This window comes from Poeciliopsis prolifica, unplaced genomic scaffold, assembly GCF_027474105.1.
Source record: "Poeciliopsis prolifica strain line A6 unplaced genomic scaffold, Auburn_PproV2 SCAFFOLD009, whole genome shotgun sequence".
NCBI classification, from domain to species: Eukaryota; Metazoa; Chordata; class Actinopteri; order Cyprinodontiformes; family Poeciliidae; genus Poeciliopsis; species Poeciliopsis prolifica.
The window spans coordinates 3,687,546-3,710,569 of NW_026562384.1; the positions used below are offsets into that span (position 1 = coordinate 3,687,546).

Below are 23,024 nucleotides of genomic sequence, written 5' to 3' on the forward strand. Positions count from 1 at the left end.
CTATATATGAGCATACAGTAAATAGGTGTGTTACCTTTAAATATGTGTGTTGGCACTCGCTAATTCCAACGCCAGTGGTCTTATTTCAATTAATCTTTAACTGGCGTTTTATTATACCTATAATTTCTTTAGTATTAAGTTTTTTCCCCAAAAAAAATTCTGTTTCTAATAATTCTGCAAACCTAACTTGCCGCTCACAGTAACGGTGGGTCTTTACAGATCGTTCCTTTTGGGTATCTTCTCCAGTTTGTCTTGGCAACACCATGATTACTCAAACTAAAACCATTCAGCAGTCATGTCAATATTTTTACCTCTATCATTTCATTGCTTTTTTTTTTGCTCTCTTATTTTGGTGTATTTCTGCCTTTTCTTCTCTCCGTCCTCGCCCACCTCATCCGTCTTGCTCTGCTCGTCTCCTGTCTCTGTATGTCCGCACCCGCTTGGTGACGTTTTCCTCTCCCCGCTCGCTCCGTCACACCTGATCCCCACTCAGGCCAACCTCCTCCACAGTTACGACCAGTTGCCCCGCTCATTGAGCTCCATGAGCCTCTTGCGCTCCACTCCATCCCCTCTCCCCAAAAGTGCCTCCACCTCCCCGATTCCTCCACAGATGGTCTCTTCCACCTCCCCTCTCCCTCTGCAGGTGAATTCCTCCAGCCCTTTCCCAGAGTCCAAGCACGGTCGACATTTCTCGAGCGAGTCCACGCACTCTCACTCCTCGGCCGAGGACCAGCGTGGAGACGGCATGGGCATGGGGACGGGCACGGGCAGCACCAGCACCCACTCGTCCAGCTGCCGCTCGTCCCACCGCGAGCGCCGCTCCTGGCAGGACCTTATCGAGACCCCGCTGACCAGCGCAGGGCTGCACTTCCTGCAGACGGCGCCGGGGGAGAGCGACTACGGCGGCCTGATTGGGGGAATGGCCGGAGAGATGGGGTACTACAGAGGTCTGGGCAGACAGGGAATGTCCCCGGAGAGGCGCCGGCAAGCGACGCTGCCCGTCCGGAGACACCACGCGGCGGAGAGGGACAGGGAACGGGACGGGCCCTTCCCGCTGGAGCGAGGGCCGTACACACACAGCCACACGCACCGACGCTCCCACAAGCAGCGGAGTCAGAGTCTACCCAGGAACAGAGATCCGATCCTGGGGAAGTTTCTGCACAGTGCGGCTCATATGGAGGAAAGGAGTGAGGATGAGGAGGCAGAGGGCTCAGCTGCAGACATGCTGGAGGCAGAAGATGGTAAGAAGACGAACTCGCCTGTTCATTTTGGTTCACATTGAATCGTACATGTGATAAAAGTGGAAGGGTTTACATTATCTAGCTTATACATCTCTAGAAAATGTTAACATGTTAAAGAAATTACATTTTTCTAAACTATGTATGTACAGGGCACTGCCATATTTGATTGCGTCTTCAAAAAATCCTACTTGTGAAGTGCTGGAACATTCATTTTCTTACCTTTGCACAAATTGCCCTTACGATCCATTGACGTCTTCTTTCCTCGTCAAGACGTTTACAATAAAAATAAGTTTGGTTTATATCCTTGTGTGTTTATTCACACACAAGTGGGTCTCTTCCTGAAGACAGTGACGTTGCGTGGAAAGGGTCAATAGCAGTGACCTTTAATTTGCTGTCTTCAGTTTTATACCCAGCTGAATCTCACTAATCCCACTTCCTGCGCTCTGGGTTTTCCAGACCTGCGGGATTTCCGAATGGACAGCAGAGAAAGGAGAGTTTCGGAGGGGAGGGAGCGACGGATTTCAGACGGACGCGACCCCGAGCCTCTGGACGGGCTCGAGCAGCTCTACCGGGCCCTGGAGCAGGCCAACGTGAACGCTCTGGGAGACCCCAGGCCCTGCAGCAAACAGGAGCTGCGACGCTGTTTCACCCAGAGAGTGAGGGACCCCCTGCTGAACGACCGGCTGCACCGGGTCCGAGCCCTCCGCAGCACTTTGAAGGTACCGCCGCCAAATCCGTCGCACCTTATTATTCTAGAGGGATCCACCGATGAAGTTTTATTTAAGGCAGATGCTGATGACGATTATTTTGACGTCAGTATAACCAATCTCCAATATGGTTGATTCTTTCCTGTCATAGCACTTTCAGAAACAAACAAACAAAAATGTTAACTGGAAATTTGATAATATGACTTGGGAATTATATGTTGTTGAAAGTCGATAGTTGCGCTTCCGTTATCAATGTGCGCAGAACTTTGTCGATAATCGGCTAATGCTGAAAAGACACAAATTAACAATTGCCGTGTTTCCATTAAGTAAGAAATTAAACTCACATGTGAATAAAATCATGTTGTAGCCGTCATCCTCCCTCCGCTTCCAGCCGTCTTTTCTGCCGGTAGTAACATCTGGTTGTCGATCTTGCGACTCGCAGGAGGTAAAAAATGTTTCCATTTCAGTTCTGCGGAGTTCACCACTTTCAATACAGCCAAAAAAATCACCCCATCCTAGCGGAAAAATTTTTTACAGCAAAAACTGTACAATTTTTCACAATCGCCATGCTTCCATTAAGCAAATTCATTTTCCTAATTCCAATTGTGTGGTCAATGGAAACGCAGCTGCTGTTGACAATATTTAAGCTATGAAGTCATAAGTCTCGGCTGGATCTTAAAGCGAGTTTTGGTCACTACCAGGTCCGACCTCAGGCACAAGTCAAATGATAAATCTATTGAATCTGATTTAATGATTTCTTCCAAAAAGCTTTAAATTGTTTTACATTTCAAGACGTGTCCCATCTTGTTGGTGTCTCTGTGGTCCTGCAGGCCAAAGAGTCTGAGCTGGAAGTGATCTGCGCTCTCCTCGAGGACCCCACGCTCTGCTCCCAGACCTTCAGAGAGTGGAAGCAGTGGCACAGCGAACTCTACGCCGAAATCTGCCAGCTCAGCCCCGGCACCAACGGCCAGGACGAGCTCTCCCCGATGGGCGCGCCCCTCATGACCCACACGCACTCCTTCATCGAGACGCACGTGTGAGGTGCGGCGGCGCGGGGGGAGGCGACGCGCTGAACCCCGGCTCTCGGCCCGGAGAGCCTCCCGTTATCCCATCACGACTCCGAGCACGCACTCGTACACAAACACGGGGGCAGACTTTGTAAGATGTGTAAATATCACAGAATGGGGGGGAAACAGCCTGAGAGATGCGTGGATGAACTTTTGATAATCACGAGGACCCTCCCCCCACACAGGGTGCTTTTGCATGCCTGAACAGAAAGCATTAATCTTCCTTTGTCTGTGGAACTCACCTAAAGTCAACACGCTTGTCGAGCAAAACAGGAAAACAAAAAAAAAGGGGAGACTTTGAGCCCATGTTTGTTTCTTTATGTTTTTTTTGTTTGTTTGTTTTTGTTGTCAGTGTTCGAGGACGGGGGGAGGCTATGTAGCAGCAATACAGACGAGAAACCTTTTCACCACAGCACTGTACTTTTCTACTGACGAACTTTGCACCCAGAGCCACCAGTTCTCCCCCTTTCTCTAAAAATTGTTTTCTTTATTTCTCATGGCATATCTCGTTGATTTACAGGGAAATCGCGGGTATTTCAGGCTGATCTCTCGTGGGAAACTGTGAGAACGGGAGCTGTGGTGTCAAGACCGCAACGTGGTTTCTTTCTTTATTTATTTAGTTTTATTTTATGTTTTGTAAAGCTGTTTCTCTGGGAACCCATGAAATTAAGCATCAAGCAACAACTGTGCCGGCCACAAAGCACGCTCCTTTAAACTGTGAAGTGTTCAGACGTCCTTGCAGAAGGAGGCTCCTCTGTTCAAATGCAATCCCGGTTTTTGCGCCCTCTGATTTCTTTTGTTTTTCTCCTTCTTCTCCCCCCCATCTCCCCTATCAAGTAGTTCTCAAAAAGACTTGTGTAAATGTGAATACTGATGTAAATGTTCGAGTTCCACTACCACTGTGATACGCTTCTAGAGGTAGCGGAGAGAGACGGCGTTTCTATTAGTGTGGGTGCAAGACTACTTTTTTTTGTGTTTTTTTTTCCTTTTCTTTCTTTTTTTTACCTTTTGTTTTTCTTTTTCCACTCAATGCAAGAGCAAAGGAGTTCTCTTTTCAAAGAAGTCACTCACTACAAAGAATGCACTTTCTATATCTCTGTGTCCCATCGCCTGCATCACAGGGTCTCCATCACATCGGCCTCCTTCCCATTGCTGTTCAGATATCAGGTAAAAAGCGTTTGCCGTCTCATTTTCTAACGACTCGTGTACAGTCTACAGATGTATTTAAGCCTAGAGGAGAATATATAAATCTATTTACGTTTTTGTGTCATAGATATAATGTAAAGTAAGATGTATTCTACGCCAAGGTTTTTTGCAGTGCCCCGCCCTCCACCTCCTCTCCCCACAGGGCCGCTCGGCAGCGGCTGTGCCGGCTCGACTCACAGCCGGTCTATTTCTCGGCGATGTGTTGCATGAGGAAAAGGTCTGGGACTGGTTAGAGTGGGACAGGGTAAAAATACTGTGGATTATTTCTCTTCCTTTTTTATTTATTAGTCCTGTAGCGCATGATACATGCAAAAATGATGTTTTTTTTGGTTTGTTTTTGGTTTTTTGATAACGCATATTTTCAAAATCTTTCTTTCATTGCATACGGTTTAAAGACACACACTGTACGTCCGAAGGTGATATTTCTTTTTTGCTGCTCAGCTCTTTCGACGTCATGCAGATGTTGAATTTTGTATTCAGTTTGTCGTGTTTTGGTTCATCTGCGGTGTCTCCTGGAAGTATTCACACCCCATAAACATACTCTGAGTTTGTCTCTATCAATTCCTCAAACTTCGCTGTATTGAATTAGGATTTGAAGTAATAGAGCCAGAGCCAGCCCAGGGGCCTAATAGGCCCCTGGGCTGGAGCCTGTTTTGGTGCCAAATCCACCACAAATAAACTCTTCAACTAATGCAAATACGCTAATACTTGATAGGTTTTGTAGGTGAGGCTTATAAACAGGCGGGTATGAATTGATGCATGGTAGGAGCAGTAATCCCATGTTATTCCCCCCTATGTACAAAACTCCATAACTTTATGTTTTTCACATACTTAATTATTGTTTACAGTCATAAAAAAACCCCAAATATTAACACAATTCACCTCATTTTGATTTATGAATTTCATATAAAGTGCAATGGAAAAATGCCTTTAATAAAAAAAACAGAAAAATCTCAAATTGGGACCGTATTCTATTTTTAATCCCCCTATTGCTTAAAACAAATAGTTTAATATAGTTTTCATTATTATTATTTTTTTTACAAATAAAATTTGAAAAACACGGCAGGCTTTTGCTTTCGTCCCTCATAAGTCGACACTTTGCCGCAGCTTCACCATGAGGTCTGGTGGGCAGGACTCTTCTGGATGTTGAGATAAATATAATATTCTCCTTTGGAAACAGACCAAAGTCATGCAGGAAATGAAGGCGATGTTGTCTGAGATCAGCAGTCAAATAACAGTTCGACTGCTGATCCACCGTATGTGAGGTCATGACAAGTGTTATTTTTGTGCCACACACAGTGTCCGACGTGAAAGACTGATAAAATAAACAACAACTTATAATTTGGTCTTATCTGAATACAGAACATTCTTCCATATATGGCCAGTGGCAAGCTTTGATTTCAATTCATTTTGCTCTATAACAGCCTTTTTTCTCTTTTCTCCATTCTTCCACAAATTCTCTCGCCTGAGCTGTGAATATCTGGAGATCTTCCTCAGCCGTTTACCACGGGCCTCTCCGCTGCTTCCTCCATCAATGTGTCTCGGTGGCTTTGCAGTTCTGCTACACGAGTTAAAAACTAACCCAGCTTTTGACTTCTTTATATATCTAACCTCTCTGCTGTGTTTTGGAGTCTTTATCAGGCATTTTTCCTAATAGACCTCTGAAAACAGATTGGATTTTTTTTTCTTTTTTTTAGGGCTGTCAGAGCAAAATTTTATGTGTAAGATATTTTTATACCAGGCAACGTTTTGGCTTGAAGGGGATCTGTTATGCGAAATTCCCATTTTGCATAATATCTGAATTTTTGTACTTCCATTCGTGTCTCTGCTGCTTCTAAAAAAAATTAAAAATGAAAAGAAAAATAAAACAAACTGTAAAAAAACCCCAAAACAAAACAAAAAAATAACAGCCTTTTTTGGGGGCAATGATCCTTTTTCGATTTCTAGAAAATAACCTCCTGATAGTTAAGGCCACGTGTGGTAGCAGCCCCAGTCAGCTGGTTTTACCGCTGTGTGCGCTGTACAATGGCTGCTGGAAAACACAAGAGTTTTGTTGTCGACTTGCCGTTCAGAAACAACTTGCTGAATTCGTGTTGTCTGTGCAGGAGGCTCTACTTCTGCTTTTCAAAAATGCGCGGTTGTATATTTGAGCATCTGTTTGCAACCATTTTTAGGTGCAAGTGTAAATGCTGAGTTGGGCTTATTTAGATTTAAAGTGACAAGACGCCATAGAAGAGCTCAAAGTCCAGAGAACAGAGCAGACTAAAATCTTGTTATCGAAATGTTTTGCGTTGCCCAGAAACCTATCACAACTCACAATAGATCACCTTTAACTTTAGGCTATACATCTGAGTTAAAAATCCTGGTGAAATGCTTTAAATGTGTCTTGTTATTGACTGTAATGTCAAATATATGTGCAAACACAGCACAAGAAGGTTCATGGGGTGTTATTACTTTTATGAGACACTTCAAAAAATCGTTTTTAGGTTTCTGTCTCTGCAGACATTAGTGCAATTGCCTATGAATCCCTGTGAGGAAGTGGCTGATGCTGGCTGGTGAGGGACTACCACACTGGAATGGTCTGTACCAATCACCTCATCTGCAACATCAGGCCAAGGACTCAATGGTGCCCCCTAGTGTCCAAGACTGAACAATGTGTAGCACCCGCTGCATCCAGCACTAACCACCGAGTGTCCTGATCTTTGTTTTGTTTTTTCTTCTTCTTTCTGTCGGTTCTGAGTGGATTTTTTTCGTCATGTAACAGTGAAGTGAAATATCCAACGCAGCCGCAGCTCATGTTTTTCAACGGTTAATTTCATGAGTGCCACAAAGAAACTTAACGATGCAAGCACTTTCCCTGTGCCTCCCAAAATCCGCTCTTTGACAGCAAAGGTCTCTCACCACACCAGTGTTGCTCACGCGCACACACCCACACACACACACACACACACCCACGCACACACACACACACACACACACACACACACACGCACACAGACACACACACACACACAGACACACACACACACACACTCACACACACATGCTCACGCGCACACACTCACACACACACACACACACACACACACACACACACACACACACACACACACACACACAGACACACACACACACACACTCACACACACACACACACACACACACAGACACACACACACACACACACACACACACACACACACACACACACACCAGGTCTGCGGCCGTCGAACGAGCTGCGATGCAGTCCCACGCTCTTCGATTTGTCGTACGAAGTCTTCTCTCTCCAGCTCAAACTGTAGACATACACACTGACTGTGTTACCTCTCCAGGATTCTTTTAATGCATTTATTATTATTTTTTTTGTGTGTGTGTTTGCGTGTGTGTGTGCGTGTGTGTGTAGACCTGCAGAAACAGGCTGAAAAGGGAGATTCCACTGTGTTCTTTCAGGGGTGTACGCCTCATGGTACATTGCACAGGTGTGTAAGATGTAAGTTGCACTGCGACATAAAAAAAGGAACATATTGCTCTTTTTCAAGGATAATATTAGCTTACTGTTATTCTGTACATTCAACTGACTAAAGATATTAAAAAGAAAGAAAAATGACATTTATTCTTCCTAAAGTAGCCTTTTTTGATTTCATATTTATGAAAGTACATAAATATAAATAAATATAAATATATATATATTACAGAAAATACAGATTGTAAACCTAAGTTGTTAAACTTTGACTTCAATAAACCGAATCCTCTGCACTACGAGCTGCTGTTTCTTTCTGTGTCTGATGTATACGGGTGTCAACGCCAGCGATGGGAAAAATTGCATAAATTACACGTGACACTTGTGCATCATAGGTTCATGATGCTCTGACATGTATTTTAACCACTCATTTTTGTTATTATTGATGATCGTGGCTTCCAGCTAATAAAAACAAATGCATACATCATAAAACTAACGACAAAAAAGATCACCCATATAGAATAATGCACGATGGGAAACATTTATTCAGTGTACTTTCCTATTTTTTCATAGCTGAGGCTCCTTTGGCATGAATTACTGCATCAATGCGGCATAGCACGGAGGCATTACTGGCTCAGCTGTCTCTTCTTCTTGATAATAACACCTTGTAGATTCTCTATTGGGTTTTTGGTTTGATAAATTTGCAGGCCAATGAAAAATAGTGACATCACCGTCATTAAAGCAGGTTTTTTTTGACAGTGTATCCACACAAGCACTACTGCATATGTGGACAAGGCACTAACCTGTGTTCAGATGGTGAAAGAGGAGACTAACATTTATTTATGGTGCTTATTTTATATCCTATTTAAGCTTTCTTTTGAACTGGCACAGAGATTTATGTTGCTACAAGGCGGGTGAAATAAAGGTCATTGCAGTCTTCATGAACAGACATGTTGCGTGGCAGTATAATGGCCAGAAGTGCGGATTCACAGTCACTGGCACTGATAACTTGCAAGCAGCATCCAATCATAAAGGCATAATATCACACAAAATAATAATAGTAATAATAACCCAGTCTGGGAGGTAACTCTGCTGGGAAATGAAGTCAGCATGTGTGTAAAGTTTGTCAGCAGAGGCATCCAGAGCTCTGGATTTCGTAGAGGACAGCAGAGGGAATTGCAAAATTAACAGAAATGAATGCCTGAAACATCACTCTGTGTGCAGAGTGTAGGTAATATGTGCCTACTGAATTAAATTAAAGGAATGATTTAACTTTACAGTGACATTCTAAGGTACTGCGATGCCGCCACGTCAGTGAACGCGCCTCGAAATAAGAGACTCGGTTGTAAAAAGAAGTACCCAAGCTGCAGGTGCCGCCTCTGTCCAGCAGATGGCAGGAGCCGACCGTTTGAAAGCGGCGACGGTTTCAATTGGACGAAGAAGAGGGAGGATCGCTGTCATGGCGGCCAAGGTGAAAGTTTGACGTGTTTTATTTGGAGGTTTTTCCATCGTTTAACCGCGTGTTTTTCAATGAATGCGTGCGTCATGTGCTATATTAGTCCTGCGTTGAGCTTTAAATGAGCTAATCACGTGACTTCCGCCTTCCAGCCGTCGGTTACTGGGCTGTAACTCCCGAAGCTAACGGAGCGTCGCTGGATGAGTCTCGGTTTAAGCGGATAATATTCCCGCATTAGATCCCTTTCAGACATCCGCGACAGCCGCCAGAGCGTCATATCTGTTTCTGCGACTTTCTGTCCCCTTTCACGAACGCGCGGCAACATTAGGAGCGACTTTTATTAGCTTGGCTGTAAAGGAAAAAAGGAGAGCAAACGGTTGTTTACATTTTTTTTCAATGCTGTGACGTCAGGGGTTTTTACCAACAGAAATGATTTAGTGTCAGAAACTAAATGAGTCTTTAAACATAACCTAATCATTTTTCAAAAACAACTAGTTATTAAAAAAGATATATATATGAATTAATAAAATGTAATGCAATAAAGCCTGTGTTGATTTTTAAACTAGAAATATTTGAATTCTTGTTTGGGAGTCAAAACAGATTTTTAAAAAAATGATAATTATAAGCTGCTGTTACATAAATGAGCCACACATAATCATACAACAATGACTCTTCTTATGCATTTGCACGGCTCTATATTTATCTATCATATTTAATAAAGGTTTAGTAGATCTAAAACAAGAGTTGTCATATTAGGAAGGCCTGTCACAATGTTGTTTTGAGATTCTTTTCAAGAAATGGCCTGATAATGCAACCACATTCTGTCGGAGATCAATAATCTTTCAATTCAAATGCAAATATAAAAAGTGAAGTAAAACAAGCCAAACAGCAAATATAAGGAAGTCTCTAAACAAAACTGCACCTCGATATATAATTTTTACTCTTTACAAAACATTAATTACAATCTTCAGCAGAGAAAGAAGAGAGCTGGTAATATTCTCTGGTTCTGAAACACCGTCAGGCTTACCTGAGACTATCGTCCACGATGAAACCTCACCTTCTGTACCTCGCAACACCTGTGAATCATTTTCCTCTTGGCATGAGTATCTGACTTTCGATTTAAAAAAAAAAAAAAAAAAATCAAATTGCGTCTCAAGCATTAGACAGCAGAAATAAAACACAGCAGATCAAAACAGGAGAGCAACCTGCAAACCGCAGGCTGACCTAGAAAACACCACAAGGGGGAAACTGGCCTGCAGAACAAGGGATGCGAAGCTGATCAAAGTTTGTTTTGATGTTCACTCCTTTGCACAAGCAGCTTTTAGTCTTTCACACAAAGAGAGGCGTTTCCATGGTAAAATCTTGAAGTTCAAAGTGTGGCGTTTTGGTGCTTTCATTTTTTTTTTTTTTTAAACGATCCATTCAGAATCTCAAAGACCGCTCATCAGGTTTCGCATACAAATTTACGACGACGACAACGTGGGACGATTTTGGGAGATGCTTCAGCGCGACCTGGTGCTGTTGTTTCACTTTATTATGAACATTCAACTGAATCTTTGAGTAAATGTCAAATATGCTGCTGTGAAACAAAATTAGACAAAAAAAAAATCATGTCTAATTGTGCAATTTGGTCATTTGTGAGATAGATTGTCTCCAGCTGAGCATGTGCAGAGTGCAGCTTGCTTCTGATTGGACAAAACGTTTGTGCCCCTCTGTCTCATCAGCCCCCAGTGTCCCCCCCGTCTCTCCCCCTGCTCTGTCGTCTTCCTTTTCCACTCAGACATCACAGCAGTCGCTCGTCTTTCAGTGATAACAGCAACTGCTGCCTTCAAAAAAAAGAAGAGATGTTTCATCCTCCCCCCCTCCTCTCCAGGTGGTGATGGTGGCCGTCCCCACGGTGCTGGGAATCGCCTCCATCCGCGTGTACAGGGTGAAGGAAGCTCCCGCGGACGGGCTGATCTCTCGAGACAGGGTACGGCTGGCCGTCCCGCAGCATCGCCGTGAGGCGGTGTCGCTCGGTGTGTCTTGTCTCAACTCGCCGTGTCTCTCCAGCTGAACATCTACGCCCCGCTGCCCGGCGCTGACCCGCCTAAGGCCGTTGTGGAAAGTCCAGGACTTATCGAGAGAGGGCTGGCGACGGCCAGAGAGAGCGTTTCGCCCGCGGTCCGAGCCGTAGAGGTACTTTTGCTGTTTCTTGCTATGCAACGTGGAATATAGCAGGAAACATCCAGGCATACGTTGGAGAGAGAGGTTGAGCAAGTGAGCAGAATGTGTTTGTGGACATGCAGGACTCTCAAAAAGTCAGAGTTCAACTAGAGAGTTTGACTCTAAATTTAGAGCTGAGTTTCTTCTGGGGAAATGAATCCTATTCTTCTTCCATTACAAAGATGAAAATGGCCAAAAAGTTGCTTTAAAAGGTCATTAAAAGTGCCAACTTTGTAGTAAAGTGTCATTATTTACCAAGTAATGCAAAGTTGGCACTTTTGATGGACTTTATAATGCAACTTTTAAAGCCACTTTGCATTAAAAGTGTCTCTATTTACCCACTGACACTTCATGACACTGACACTTCAGACATAAACATTCGTAAATGTTAACACCTGTTCATAGCAGGTGTTAAACGATAGTGTCATATTAGCCTCATGCACACTGAAGGCTTCATGTCTTGCACCTGCAGCCCTGCCACCTTCTCTTGATTTTTTTTTTTTTAATTTCTGTTCCTCTTGCTCGCGGTTAGCGCTCCATCCCACGAAGCTGCAAGTGCTAAGTGCGGGTATGACGTTTGCAGAGCGCACCGGGAGTTTGACAGGAAATGGTGCTCTATTTTTTTTTTTTCTGTTCTTTTCTTTTTCGCTGTTGTTGTGTTAACAGCGGGGAGATTTGACAGTTTGATTCTGTGAAGGAGCTGTACAAAAGAAAAAAAAACAGAAAACCCCGACACTGATTGATATCTTGTCTGTTTCAGTTCCGTATTCTTGATGACCTTTTTATAGTGTTTTATTTCTCCGTACAGGGCGCCTGTGTCTCTGTAAAACGGAGTAGTGTTAATCTTTACCATGCAGGAGAGGGTAAGTTAACAAATGGCACCAAATACTCAAAATTACACACTTTCTGGAGTCATTTTCAATAAATCATCTCAGGATGTAGTCATGTGTTGGTAGTTGTTCCAGTTTGCTGAACACAGCAGGAGTTTTGCTGGCAAAATCCAAATTTGCCAAAGACACAGGAATAAATGAATAAACACAGTTTACTCCTCGTTGTAACACATTCTCGTTTAAAAGTGTGTATTGCAAAGAGCTTCAGTGGTGGCATCAAAACACGGACTGGTCAAAATGTGACTAAGGCAAGAGAAACGTTCAAAACGTTCAGAGAAGAGATGACAGCCATACAGGAAACGACAAGAAGAGAGGAAAACCCCCGAATCTTCACTGAGATGGTTCGTGAGGTCAAAGTTGAAGGATCAGTTCCTTAAAAAGCCTGAAATTCATAAAGAATAAAAATCAAGGCTGTAAGATGACTTCAGTTCTTTTTTTTTTCTTTTTAAGGTGTGCTTATAGACGTTTAGCCGCACGTCGTCTCACAGATGTAGTTTTTCATTTTTCATCTTCTTGTGCGACTTTTCTGCCAGGCAAAAGTTTGAGCCACATCCACACGTCTTCATTGTGCTCCCTGGGATTTGAGGTGGTTGTGGCTACCGCTAACTAGCTGCTGATAGATCCTTCCTAGCTAGCAAGTTAGCTGTTTTCTTTTTTTTTTTTTTTCAGTCTATACCCAAGTGGCCATCGCAGGCGTTCACTCATGACCGTAGATTTTGTTCTGATTGTTCATGTTTGTGTTCTAAAACAGCTGCATTCAATCAACAATGAGTAAGGAGTTTGAGTCTTGCATCTTTTTTAAACCGTCTCTGTTTATGTTGCCTGTTTTCTAGATGTTTATTACTACTTGATAGACCCTCCTCCAGGTTTCCTGCCCAGATTTGGAACCGTCACCATGGCTGGCCTGCTGGGCATGTTCTTGGCCAGAAAAGGTGACGTAGTTTCCCGTTTCCGCACCACCAGTATTTTTAAAATGGCAGAAAACGGTGATACGGCATCGACTTGAAAAGCTTCTTTTAACCAAAGCCGCCACTCATTTTCCATCCTGAACTGTCAAAGACAGAAGTATTAAAGTACACTTGACAGGATGAAAAAAATCTAGGCTTTTACTCGTATATATATCTAGATTTTTTTTTGTCTCCCAAAAAGCGGATGCGAGATCAGAAGCCGGAGTTTCACTTAAAACGTCTTTTCCAGGAAAAACGCTACGTCCTCCAGCACATCACTTCTGATTCTCTAAAGAGAGCAAAAAAAAAAAAAACAACAAAACAAATCAAATCAACAGAAAAAAGTGAAGTGAGAGGAAATGTCCAACCATCCATTTATAGCAACTTGCAAAAGTTTTCACACCCTGGGGACTTTACAACCACAAACATAAATACGTTTCATCGGAACAAAAAGTGATATAAAATTTTGAAGTGTGAAGAAAATTACACACACGATTCAACACATTTTTTTGCTAATAATAGAAACTGAAAAGTGCTGCGCAAAAGTATTCACCCCCCTTGGTGAAGTATTTGTTGGTATACCAGTGTTGTTCACCAACTGGGGACGCCTAGATCAGGGTTTTTTTTGCTGCCGATTCCGATACCAATCACCTGGATTGACTGTTTATTTTTCACGTTGATCAGGTAATAAATTCTCCTAATTAACGTAACCATGCAACATACTGGCAGGCACAACGCAGCAGCTGCTTCTGATCATGCGCCTGTCGTGTCTCTGGTTTAGTTTTCGCTGAAACGCTTGTGCTTTTTAATTTTTTTTCTCCGTCCCCATCATTTCTCCTTGAAGAACGCGGCTTCAACACGAGTCGTTTAAACAAGTTTCCATCCTTGAAAAGGTCTCTGGCACGCCGGCTGGTTTCAGACAGGATGTGAGGAGGAAGGGTTGTTGAAAACAACGTCTTTGAAATGATCCCTGTTTTGTCAAACAAAGCGTGCGTGAGACGAAACCCAACAGAAGAACCTAAAGCCTAAAAATAATTAAAAACAACCTTTTCCAGGCTCCAGTTTCAAGAGGTTAGCGGTTCCGTTGGGTCTGATGAGCGCCGGGGTGTCGGTGTGCTACCCGGCCCAAACCGTGTCTGTCCTCAAGGTAGCATTTGTTTCTGTCTGTTTAGATATATTTTTTTGTGACTGGGTTTTGGGAGTCATTTTCAGATGTAATGCCTCTGCTTTCCCACGCTCCCTGAAGGTGACGGGACAGAAGGTGTACGCCGCGGGGCAGTGGAGCAGCGCCGCCGCGTCGTCTCTGCTCGCCGCCAGGGAGCCGGTCGCCAAAGAGCCGGTCACCAAAGAGGCCGCCGCATCGCAACCGCAGGTTGGAAACAGTCGGAAACGGCGAGGGTCAAAACGGAAAGTGGATTGAAATGAGTGGTGGATTCAGTGTGACTGAACCAGAAAGTCTGGCTCAACCTTTAAAGGGACGACTTGCTTCCCTCCTTCATGTGTTGAACAAAAATCCCCAGTGTGTCATCGCCACGATGCCTCAGATTCCATTTCCTGCACTTGTACTTTGATCTTTTTATAGATTATTGGTAATTTTTGGGGAATCAGGTCTTTATGCTTATACTGCGCAGTTATTTTCCGCTCTAAAATGATAACTTACTGTTTATTATCTAATGTTTAATAAGTAAAGCGCTTTTTTTTCTGTCTTATATAAATCATAAAGCTTTTCATCAGGCTGGATATTTTGGCTTTACTTCAAGTGGTTCTTAAAAACGAGATTTTCTTAAACAGCGTCGCTGCTTTTAAATAGTTTTCTATTGTTTTATACTTGTGCTCATGTATTCATTTTCTTTCGCAACCAGGTTGTCGTGTATTGTCCAGGTCCCTCTTGAAAATGAAATCTAGATCTCGACGAGGAAATAAAAAGAAGTTTCAAAACAATTAAACGTATATAAATCCAAAGTTACACTTTTTCTCGATGTATTATTGGCATTAATTGCCAACAATAATTATTAATATAGTCTCTATCATGCTGTAGTTCTGTCAGCTTCCAGTGGTGAAAACGAAAAACGTTACGAATATCCCTGTTCATGAGACTCTTATTCAACAACAGAACGCTTTCAGTCAGAGGCTTAGTCAGGTGCTGTAACACAGACCACTAGAGGAGTCTTCCTGCCCACATCTGAAACTTTTTCACGTTGCTTTTGGTGCAAATTGAACATTAAAGAAAAGAAACACCGCAATGGCTTTTGGTTTGTTACATTGAAAAATTTAACCAAAATATTTAGAGCAGATATTGTAAAAGAAAATATATAGATACATATTTTGAAGCTCTAAATAAATTTATTTTAGCTGAACTGAGGGAAAAAAGCTGCTGGGATCGTCTCCAAGAAGGTTCAAATTTGAACGAATGTATGTAAAACTATTGCAGCAGCAAATTATTACAGAGAATAATTTTGAGACGTTTTTTTTTCCCCAAGTAATACAGTGAATACAGTGATGATGGTAGAATAATGCAGGTTGGCGCTCAAAGTCCAACGAACTTAGTGAAGGATGCTTAACGCCAGAACCGGAAGAGAAAACATCCAACATAAATGAAGAGAAAAAAAACGACTGGAACCAAGACATAGAACAAAAATCAAATCTACGCGCAACCAAAACCGTTAATGAAACTAATAATGAAGGGCAAACAGAATTGGCTTTTCAAAATAGAGTCTAAGTTGGATCTTCACTGTGGTGGAGATTTCATCATTTGGCCAAAATATCCAGACTGATCAAATCATTATTATTTTCTGGAGTCTCCTGATTGACTTTTAACCAAACATGTCCTAGTTAAAGCATAGCCGTCAGTCTGTCCTGCGATGGTTTTGCGGTGTGAACTCTCCACGTTCTCCTGCTCTCGCCTCAGGCTCTTTCAGAGGCCGAATCAGAGTCGACTCTGCGTGAGGAGGAGGCCTCAGCCGACCTTTCCACACCCGACCTCTTGGCTACAAGCGCTGTCGTTTTGGAGACAGAGGTGGAATTGGCCGAGTCCGTTCCCGTTTCTGACGAGCCGGTCGTCACCAAAGAGCCGCCGGTCGTCACTGAAGAGCCGGCGGTGGCGCTCACAGAAATATCTCCAGCAGAGACAGGCACGGCTTCTGCTCCGTCTGCTGCTGTGTCCCTCCGTTTGTTATGCCCTCCTGGCAACTGTGAGGTTTTTCTCTCTCTCTCTCGTCCAGGTCGGTCAGCACATTTGGAGTCAGAGCAAACAGAACCGTCTCGACCCGCCGGAGACGCGGCCGCGGAAGGAAACCGAGCCTCAGACGACGTTTCCCTCGAGGCGACGCCAGCGGTGGCCGTCCAGGACGAAGCAAACCTGCCATCGGGTCAGTAGAAACGCCGTCTCTGGAGACAACTTGTTCATTTCACACAATCACAATTTTCTGCTTTTAGATTCTGTGCACTACAGAATTTTTGTGTTCCAATTTTTGTGTTCTTGCAGCATCCGCTGTGGAATCAGCAGCTGAGTTTGAATCGGCGGAGGAGCAGCAGCCGCTTCCTGCTGCGGAGGAGACGCCAACCTCAACCCCCGTCATGCCGCCGCCTCAGCAGCCTGCAGAGGGAAGCAGAGCAGGTAGGTTTAACTCCACTGACTGGGATCTGTGGCAGAAATTATGTCAAACAGGCTGGGAAATAAAAATTGTTTTTTTTTTTAAACTTTCACTTTTTTTTCCATTACAGGGACAATATTTAGTGTTTTTAGGAGGATTTTATGTCGCAAAGTGATTGTGCAGTGGAAGAAAAGCACATTAACTTTTAATGAAGACAAAAAAATCGAAAAGATGAATGCATTTGTACCCAAACTGCTTTGTTTTCAGCTCAGTCTGAACCGGTGGAGAACATTTCTGAACGTAACGATTTCAAGGCTTTTCACAAATTTTTCATCTGGACTTTGACTAGGACATCCTAAACCAGTTTTGCCCAGAGTCGGTCCTGGATGGCCGGCATCCTGCCTGTTTTGGTTTAACACACCCGGATCCAACGATGGCTCACCAGAAGGCCTAAGAAGAACATGGACCTGCTGAAGAGGTGGTCGGTACCACCAGGGAGAGAACTGAAACACGCAGGATGCCGGCCCTCCAGGACCGACTGTCCCCTGGCCCAACACAAAGGCTTCAATCTAAGCATAAGATTTGTCTTTGTGCATCTTTGCACCGATTTTGATCAGATTGTGTAGAGTAAAAAAAATCCGAACATCACGTTCAGTTTAGGTTCATTTAGTCAAGAACAAAGTTGCATGATAAAAACAAAGCAATCCTTATTTTTGTATGAAGAGTTTCTAATTCGAGCCGCTCTTAGAATCTGAGACGAGATGCTTCGTCGTTGCACGACGAGAAACTGTGTGGAAGTTCAAAGGTCACCTTTGCGAGGTGCTGCCATTTCCTTTCGAAGAATGAGCTCAGCCGTTTTCACTACAGAAACCGAGGCGCTCTTTTCTCTGACACATGCTTTCGTTTAATCTGACAATAATAAACAATCAGGGGCCAAAACTCCCCTTCCGACGCCTCACTAAGCGATTTAACTAATGCACTTCATTAGTTTTCTGACGTATCCATTTCTCTGCGTAGGCTGTGAGGCCACACAATTCAGAAGAAAATCTCATTCTGTTACCAAAACCAGTTTTTCCACTTGCTTCTACTTATGCATCCTAGTTACTGACTCAGCCATCATCAGCCGGCTGCATTTTCTCATACGATGAGAGATAAGCCTGCAGGATGCTGCGGCTTGGCTCTTCTATGTTTAGCTCTTCTCAGAACGATCACTAATTTTGCTCGGTGGCGTTTTTCTGTGTGAGAGATTTTCCATGTGTCTCTGTCTCTCTCTCCTCCCCGCAGAGGGCTCTGGTTTCCAGTCGGACCCCGCTCTCATGGACTTCGGCCAGTCCAGCCCCGAAGACGAAGACCTGTACAGCACACGCAGCTGAGACGACGGGCCGGCCGCGGAGCGCCTCCACAGATTCACCATCAGACGTTTTCATTCTCATAGTTTTCTTTTTTTTTTTTTTGTTGTTTTCTCTGCACACGTTTTCACAAAACACATCAGAATAAGTCGGCCGCCGGCGCTGCACTGTGATGAACTTCGGTACACAAACGCAGAGAAACCTGGAAAAAAAAAACAAAAAAAAAAAAAAAACGAAAACACCCACAATTACATTGAAAATGGCAGAATGTGGAACAGTTTCTGTTTAAACGCGCAGGAGTTTTCCAACCATCAATTATGCGAAGTGCCGCTTATTTATTGTGATCCAGGCCATTTTTGTCAATTTAAATCTTCCTCTCAGACATACAAGGACTTGTGCTGCTCCGCACTGTCAGATGGATGGTTAAGGAACTCAGAATAAATGTTTATTTTTTTTTGTGAACTGGTGTTGAATTGTGTTTTAAATGCGCTGCAAAACATGAATGCATTTCTATGAATTTAACAGATTTTTTGACAATAATTTGTGCTCAAAATTGCATTAGATTAGCCTTTTTTAATTTAACAAAATATAACTTTAACATTTTCTGAGCATTCATAGAGGCCAGAAAAAGACCCTGTTCAAAATCTTAAACTTATTTTGATAACTTTTTTTCTCCCTTCATGGCTTTAATCTGGACTAGATGATTAAATAGTTTTGCATTTTTTGGGGGGTAATTGAATACAAATATATTTCCCACGAATGATTCATATGTTGAGCTTTGCAAAGGTGTTTGTACTTTTTGGAGTTTTGTAACCTTAAGACATAATTTTTCAACGTGTTATTAGGATTTAATGTGATAAACCAACAAACATAATGCATTTCGAAGGACACACTCCTTCGAAATGCAGTCCGTAAATTTGATTATGACGGTTTAAAGTATATTAAACTGAGTATATTATTTAAAAAAACAAAACTGATCCAAACGAGCAGGAGTTGTTCCTGCTCCTATCATTGGTGTTTAGGCTAAAAATGACTCCGAACAAACGTGTGACCTGGAACAGTCAGTCTTATTCCTAAAGGTCGCCTCTCGTCCACTATGAAACACGGCGGCGGCAGCACCCTGCTGTGAGGACGCTTTTCTTTACCAGGTCAGAGTTGATGGGAAGAGGGATGGAGCAAAACACAAATCCACCCTGGAAGGAACCCATTTCGGACGCTGCAGCTGTTTTTAAACCGGGGTCAAAGTTCATCTTTCAACAGCCTCAGCAAATATAAACATAGAGCCAGAGCTATTATTGTTTATATATTGCTGCATATTTCTGCTCTGGAATGGCCCAGCGACTCAGCTGAACGCTGTAGCAAAAGATAAATCAATAAATATTGCTTCAATGGGTCGGGAAACACATGTACATCACATTTGTCCAGCTTTTTAGTTGAAAGAAATAAACAAGCCGTTTACCCAATTTCTTCCACGTCACTGTTACACGCTACTTTGTGGATGTTTCATCTGTCACATTAGATTTATGGTTGTGCAGGTGAAAAAGTTTGTTTTGCTTTAGTTCTCTGAAGTCAGAGATTTAGCACCTGTAAAATCCCCTTCCAAACTTTATTGCTAAAATCATTTTCCTCAACATATTCAGCTACATTGTTTTCTCCTGATGATCATCATTTGCCCTTTCATGCTTGCTTCACATCAACTGAGAGGTTGAGGACGTTGCTAAGGCTGTTACGCTAACATCAATAACCATTATGCCAACACTGCCGAAGTCGTATTGCTCAACCATAAAATGGCTGTTCGCATATGGCCTACATTGCCTTGTACTCATTACTTGGACCAACCCAGAGACTGACTCGTGTGAACGAAATGCTGATTAAATGAAAATTTTACCCCCAAGTTTCCCAAACATGAAGTTAAAAAAAGGCTTCGTAGAACCTTAAATCACCAGTTACACTACATGGAAATCTAACGTTAGTCATGGAAAGGGTCTCGTTGAGAACAAGAGGAAATGTTCTGTGTTCCTTTGTTAAACTTTTAGCACCACCTGTTTATGATTCGAGCAAAACTCCAGTACAGAGGGAACATGGTGTCCAACTCTTTATGGCCCCTTTATTACTCCTTAGAGGAACCAGTACAGTACTACTGGACCTCACAAGCTCTCCATAAGTCTGTCCAGCGCCATGACCCTGGGGACTATGTGTGTATGACTATGTGAAGGCTCACATGTGGGTAAATCACACAAAAAAAACCCCACTAAGAAATAGTCGTTGCACTGGTAGTACACCCGAGGGAACGACACTTTCTGTGGCAGCGGAGACACGGGGGGAGGGGTGTGTGTGTGTGTGTGTGAAGGATTTGTTGGCTGGGTGCAATTGTGGTTGTTTTTTTTGTTTGTTTTCTTTTTCCTGATAAGCAGTACCAAATGTTCTGCTTAAGGATGGGTTTAAACAGAAACAGTTGTGTAACATTGCTAAAACCACATAAAATATAATGTCTCTTAAAAAAAGATGTCAGAAGGGAACGCTAGAAAGTGACGTGTTCCTCTCACATCGCGTCATGAACACGGATTATGTTACATTAAACTGGCCTCAATGTCAAAAGGCTTTAGCCTTTTCTCAAATATAACTAACATGTGAAGCTAAATATAGCTAACATGTGAAGCTAAATATAACTAACATGTGAAGCTAAATATAACTAACATGTGAAGCTAAATTTAGTGTCTTCTCACTGGAGAAAGTTAAGTTAGCTAACATGTGATGCCAACTTTAGCGGCTTCTCACTTTAGCATCGAAAGTTACTTTAGCCTCTTTTCACTAAAAAAGCTAAATTAGCTAACAAATTAAGCTAACTTTAGTGCCTTCTCACTAAAGAAGCTAAATTAGCTAACATGTAAATACAACCTCAACGTAAATCTCCCAAAATGCTTAAACTGTCTAGTATTTGAAGCTACCTTTAGCCCCTTTTAACTAATGAAAATAAAGTTAGCTAGCATGTGAAGAAAACTTCAGCCTCTTCTCACCTCTCTCAAGGGTCCTGTCCATTCGTTAAGGCGCCCCAGAAACAATATTCTCAGAGCCAACATTAAAACCAGGCTCTGTCATGTGTTTTTAATAATAAAAAAAAAATTATATATATTTTTCACCAGAAGAGAGGAAGCGTAGGGGTGGTGCAACTCTGACCTCTAGACCTTTGACCCCAAGAGCTGAATTTTCCATGCAGGACTTTAGGAGGCTTTCAGTTAGAGCTGATTATCTTCTCAGGGTCCCCCACCACCGAATAAACACACAGCGCATTTATCAGCCACAAACATAAACACATCAGTTATGCAAGCCGACTAAGGGTGTTTGTTAATATGGTATATGATTGTTTAGGCACATCTCCCTCTCATTTGAACTGGTTAAATGCATGAACACAGTTCACTCCTCTTTTTCCCATGTATGGTCAGCGCCTTGCAAAACAAAACAAACAACAACAAAAAAATCATAGCAATTTTTCTTCCATTTTGACATGATAGCCACAAACTTTCTTGTATTTTGAAAGGGATTTTAGGCGGCAAACCAACAGATAAAAGTATGGCTGAGTATTCAATGTACAGCTGAAAATCCAAAGCTTGTTTGAAAATCTTAATAAACAAACTGCTTCAAATATCTTAATAAACAAACTGCTTCAAATCATTTGTCTCTTTCCTGTTCGGATGACTTTAAGAACTTCTGTCGCTCCTTGAGCGCGAACCTTTGGCAGGGGCACCTCCCACTTGCCTGCTTTATTTTTCCTCTTCTGTTTGATCATGTTGGAGAGGACCTTTGCACGAGACTGCAAAGGTCTCGTGCAAAGAGCCAAAAAAAAAAAAGCAAAAAAAGCTGTTGTTGAAACTAAACATCTTTCACAGTGTGAAACATGGTGGTGGTAGGATCATGTCCAGCAGGGACAAAGAAGAGTTGATGGGAAGATGCGATGGAGCCATTTGCAGTGGAAACGGGAAGAAAACGCAATGGGGGCTTCAGAGCTGCACTGGACCGGTTTTAATAAAGGCACATTCCTTTTATAAAACGGCCCAGTCAAAGCCAAGATCTAAATCCGATTAAAAGTTTTTTTTTTTTTTTTTACATATATATCTACACTGCACAACCACAAAACCGTACCAAGTAATTTTGTTCTGGTTTCTAGTGCAAATATCTTAGCACACTTGAAACAGGATATCATAAATTCAGATGATCTGCCAATGGAACTGCAACGGTTTCATCAATATTAAGGAGTTACTGATGTGAAACAAGCTCCTATATCTTACTGAAAAGTTACTTGCAAGTTTTGTCTCGTTTTAACTGTACTAAGATATTTACACTAGAAATTAAACTAAATTACTTGGTAGGTTTCTGTGTTTTTGCATTTTTTTCCCCAACCTTTTCTGGCCAGTTTGCAAGAATCAACAAATATTTCAGAGTCTAAATAATAATAATGATACACTTGGTGCACATATTCTTTGCTCGTGTACATAAACCTTTTACCTTTGGACTGTTTCTTTTATACACTTCACTGCTATGCAAGTTCAATGTAATATTTTTAGCTTTTATTTTTTAACAGATGTTTGAGCCTGAGCCGAAAACGCTGAATTTATTTTGTGTGCTTGATTTATGTGCTACTACTTTGTGGTTCACAGACTGAAAACAGTAATTATCCCTCTGCCATTAGTCAAAAATAAATGCTTCTGATATATCAGCCTTAAAACTTTCAGTTTTTCTCAACAGCGAGTCTTAAGCTACAATTGTCTCCTGTTTTCTGTGAAAGCCCACAGGAAGCAGCAACCTTTGACGAAACGATGGGCATGAAATAAAGAAACGCGTGATAGTTTTAATCCAGAAACTGTAAAAAAATAATTAGCAGGGATCCGGATGTCCAGTGGGGCCT

General features: G+C 42.4%; 2 protein-coding genes across 2 annotated transcripts in view; both read left to right on the top strand.

The window, feature by feature from the left end:
* Nucleotides 1-7,960, top strand: part of si:ch211-26b3.4 (connector enhancer of kinase suppressor of ras 2) — a 68,897-nt gene extending 60,937 nt beyond the window's left edge. The window contains 3 exon segments of the mRNA XM_055034246.1: nucleotides 494-1,241; nucleotides 1,698-1,960; nucleotides 2,779-7,960. Of these exon segments, the coding sequence (XP_054890221.1) occupies nucleotides 494-1,241; nucleotides 1,698-1,960; nucleotides 2,779-2,988 (1,221 nt within the window). The 3' untranslated portion in view covers nucleotides 2,989-7,960.
* Nucleotides 7,961-9,081: 1,121 nt separating this feature from the next.
* On the top strand, nucleotides 9,082-18,583 carry apool (apolipoprotein O-like). The gene is made up of 11 exons (XM_055034531.1): nucleotides 9,082-9,152; nucleotides 11,011-11,109; nucleotides 11,190-11,315; nucleotides 12,151-12,205; nucleotides 13,066-13,164; nucleotides 14,235-14,326; nucleotides 14,426-14,551; nucleotides 16,088-16,310; nucleotides 16,401-16,547; nucleotides 16,664-16,795; nucleotides 18,057-18,583. The coding sequence occupies exons 1-11, from the start codon at nucleotides 9,141-9,143 to the stop codon at nucleotides 18,143-18,145; spliced, it is 1,200 nt and encodes a 399-aa protein (XP_054890506.1). The 5' UTR covers nucleotides 9,082-9,140; the 3' UTR covers nucleotides 18,146-18,583.
* The last annotated feature ends 4,441 nt before the right edge of the window (nucleotides 18,584-23,024 follow it).

Excerpts from the sequence above, each read along its gene's own strand:
- apool (XM_055034531.1), top strand. Across the intron at positions 11,316-12,150 it reads CCGCGGTCCGAGCCGTAGAG|GGCGCCTGTGTCTCTGTAAA; the intron begins GTACTTTTGCTG and ends TTCTCCGTACAG. Across the intron at positions 14,327-14,425 it reads AAACCGTGTCTGTCCTCAAG|GTGACGGGACAGAAGGTGTA; the intron begins GTAGCATTTGTT and ends CGCTCCCTGAAG.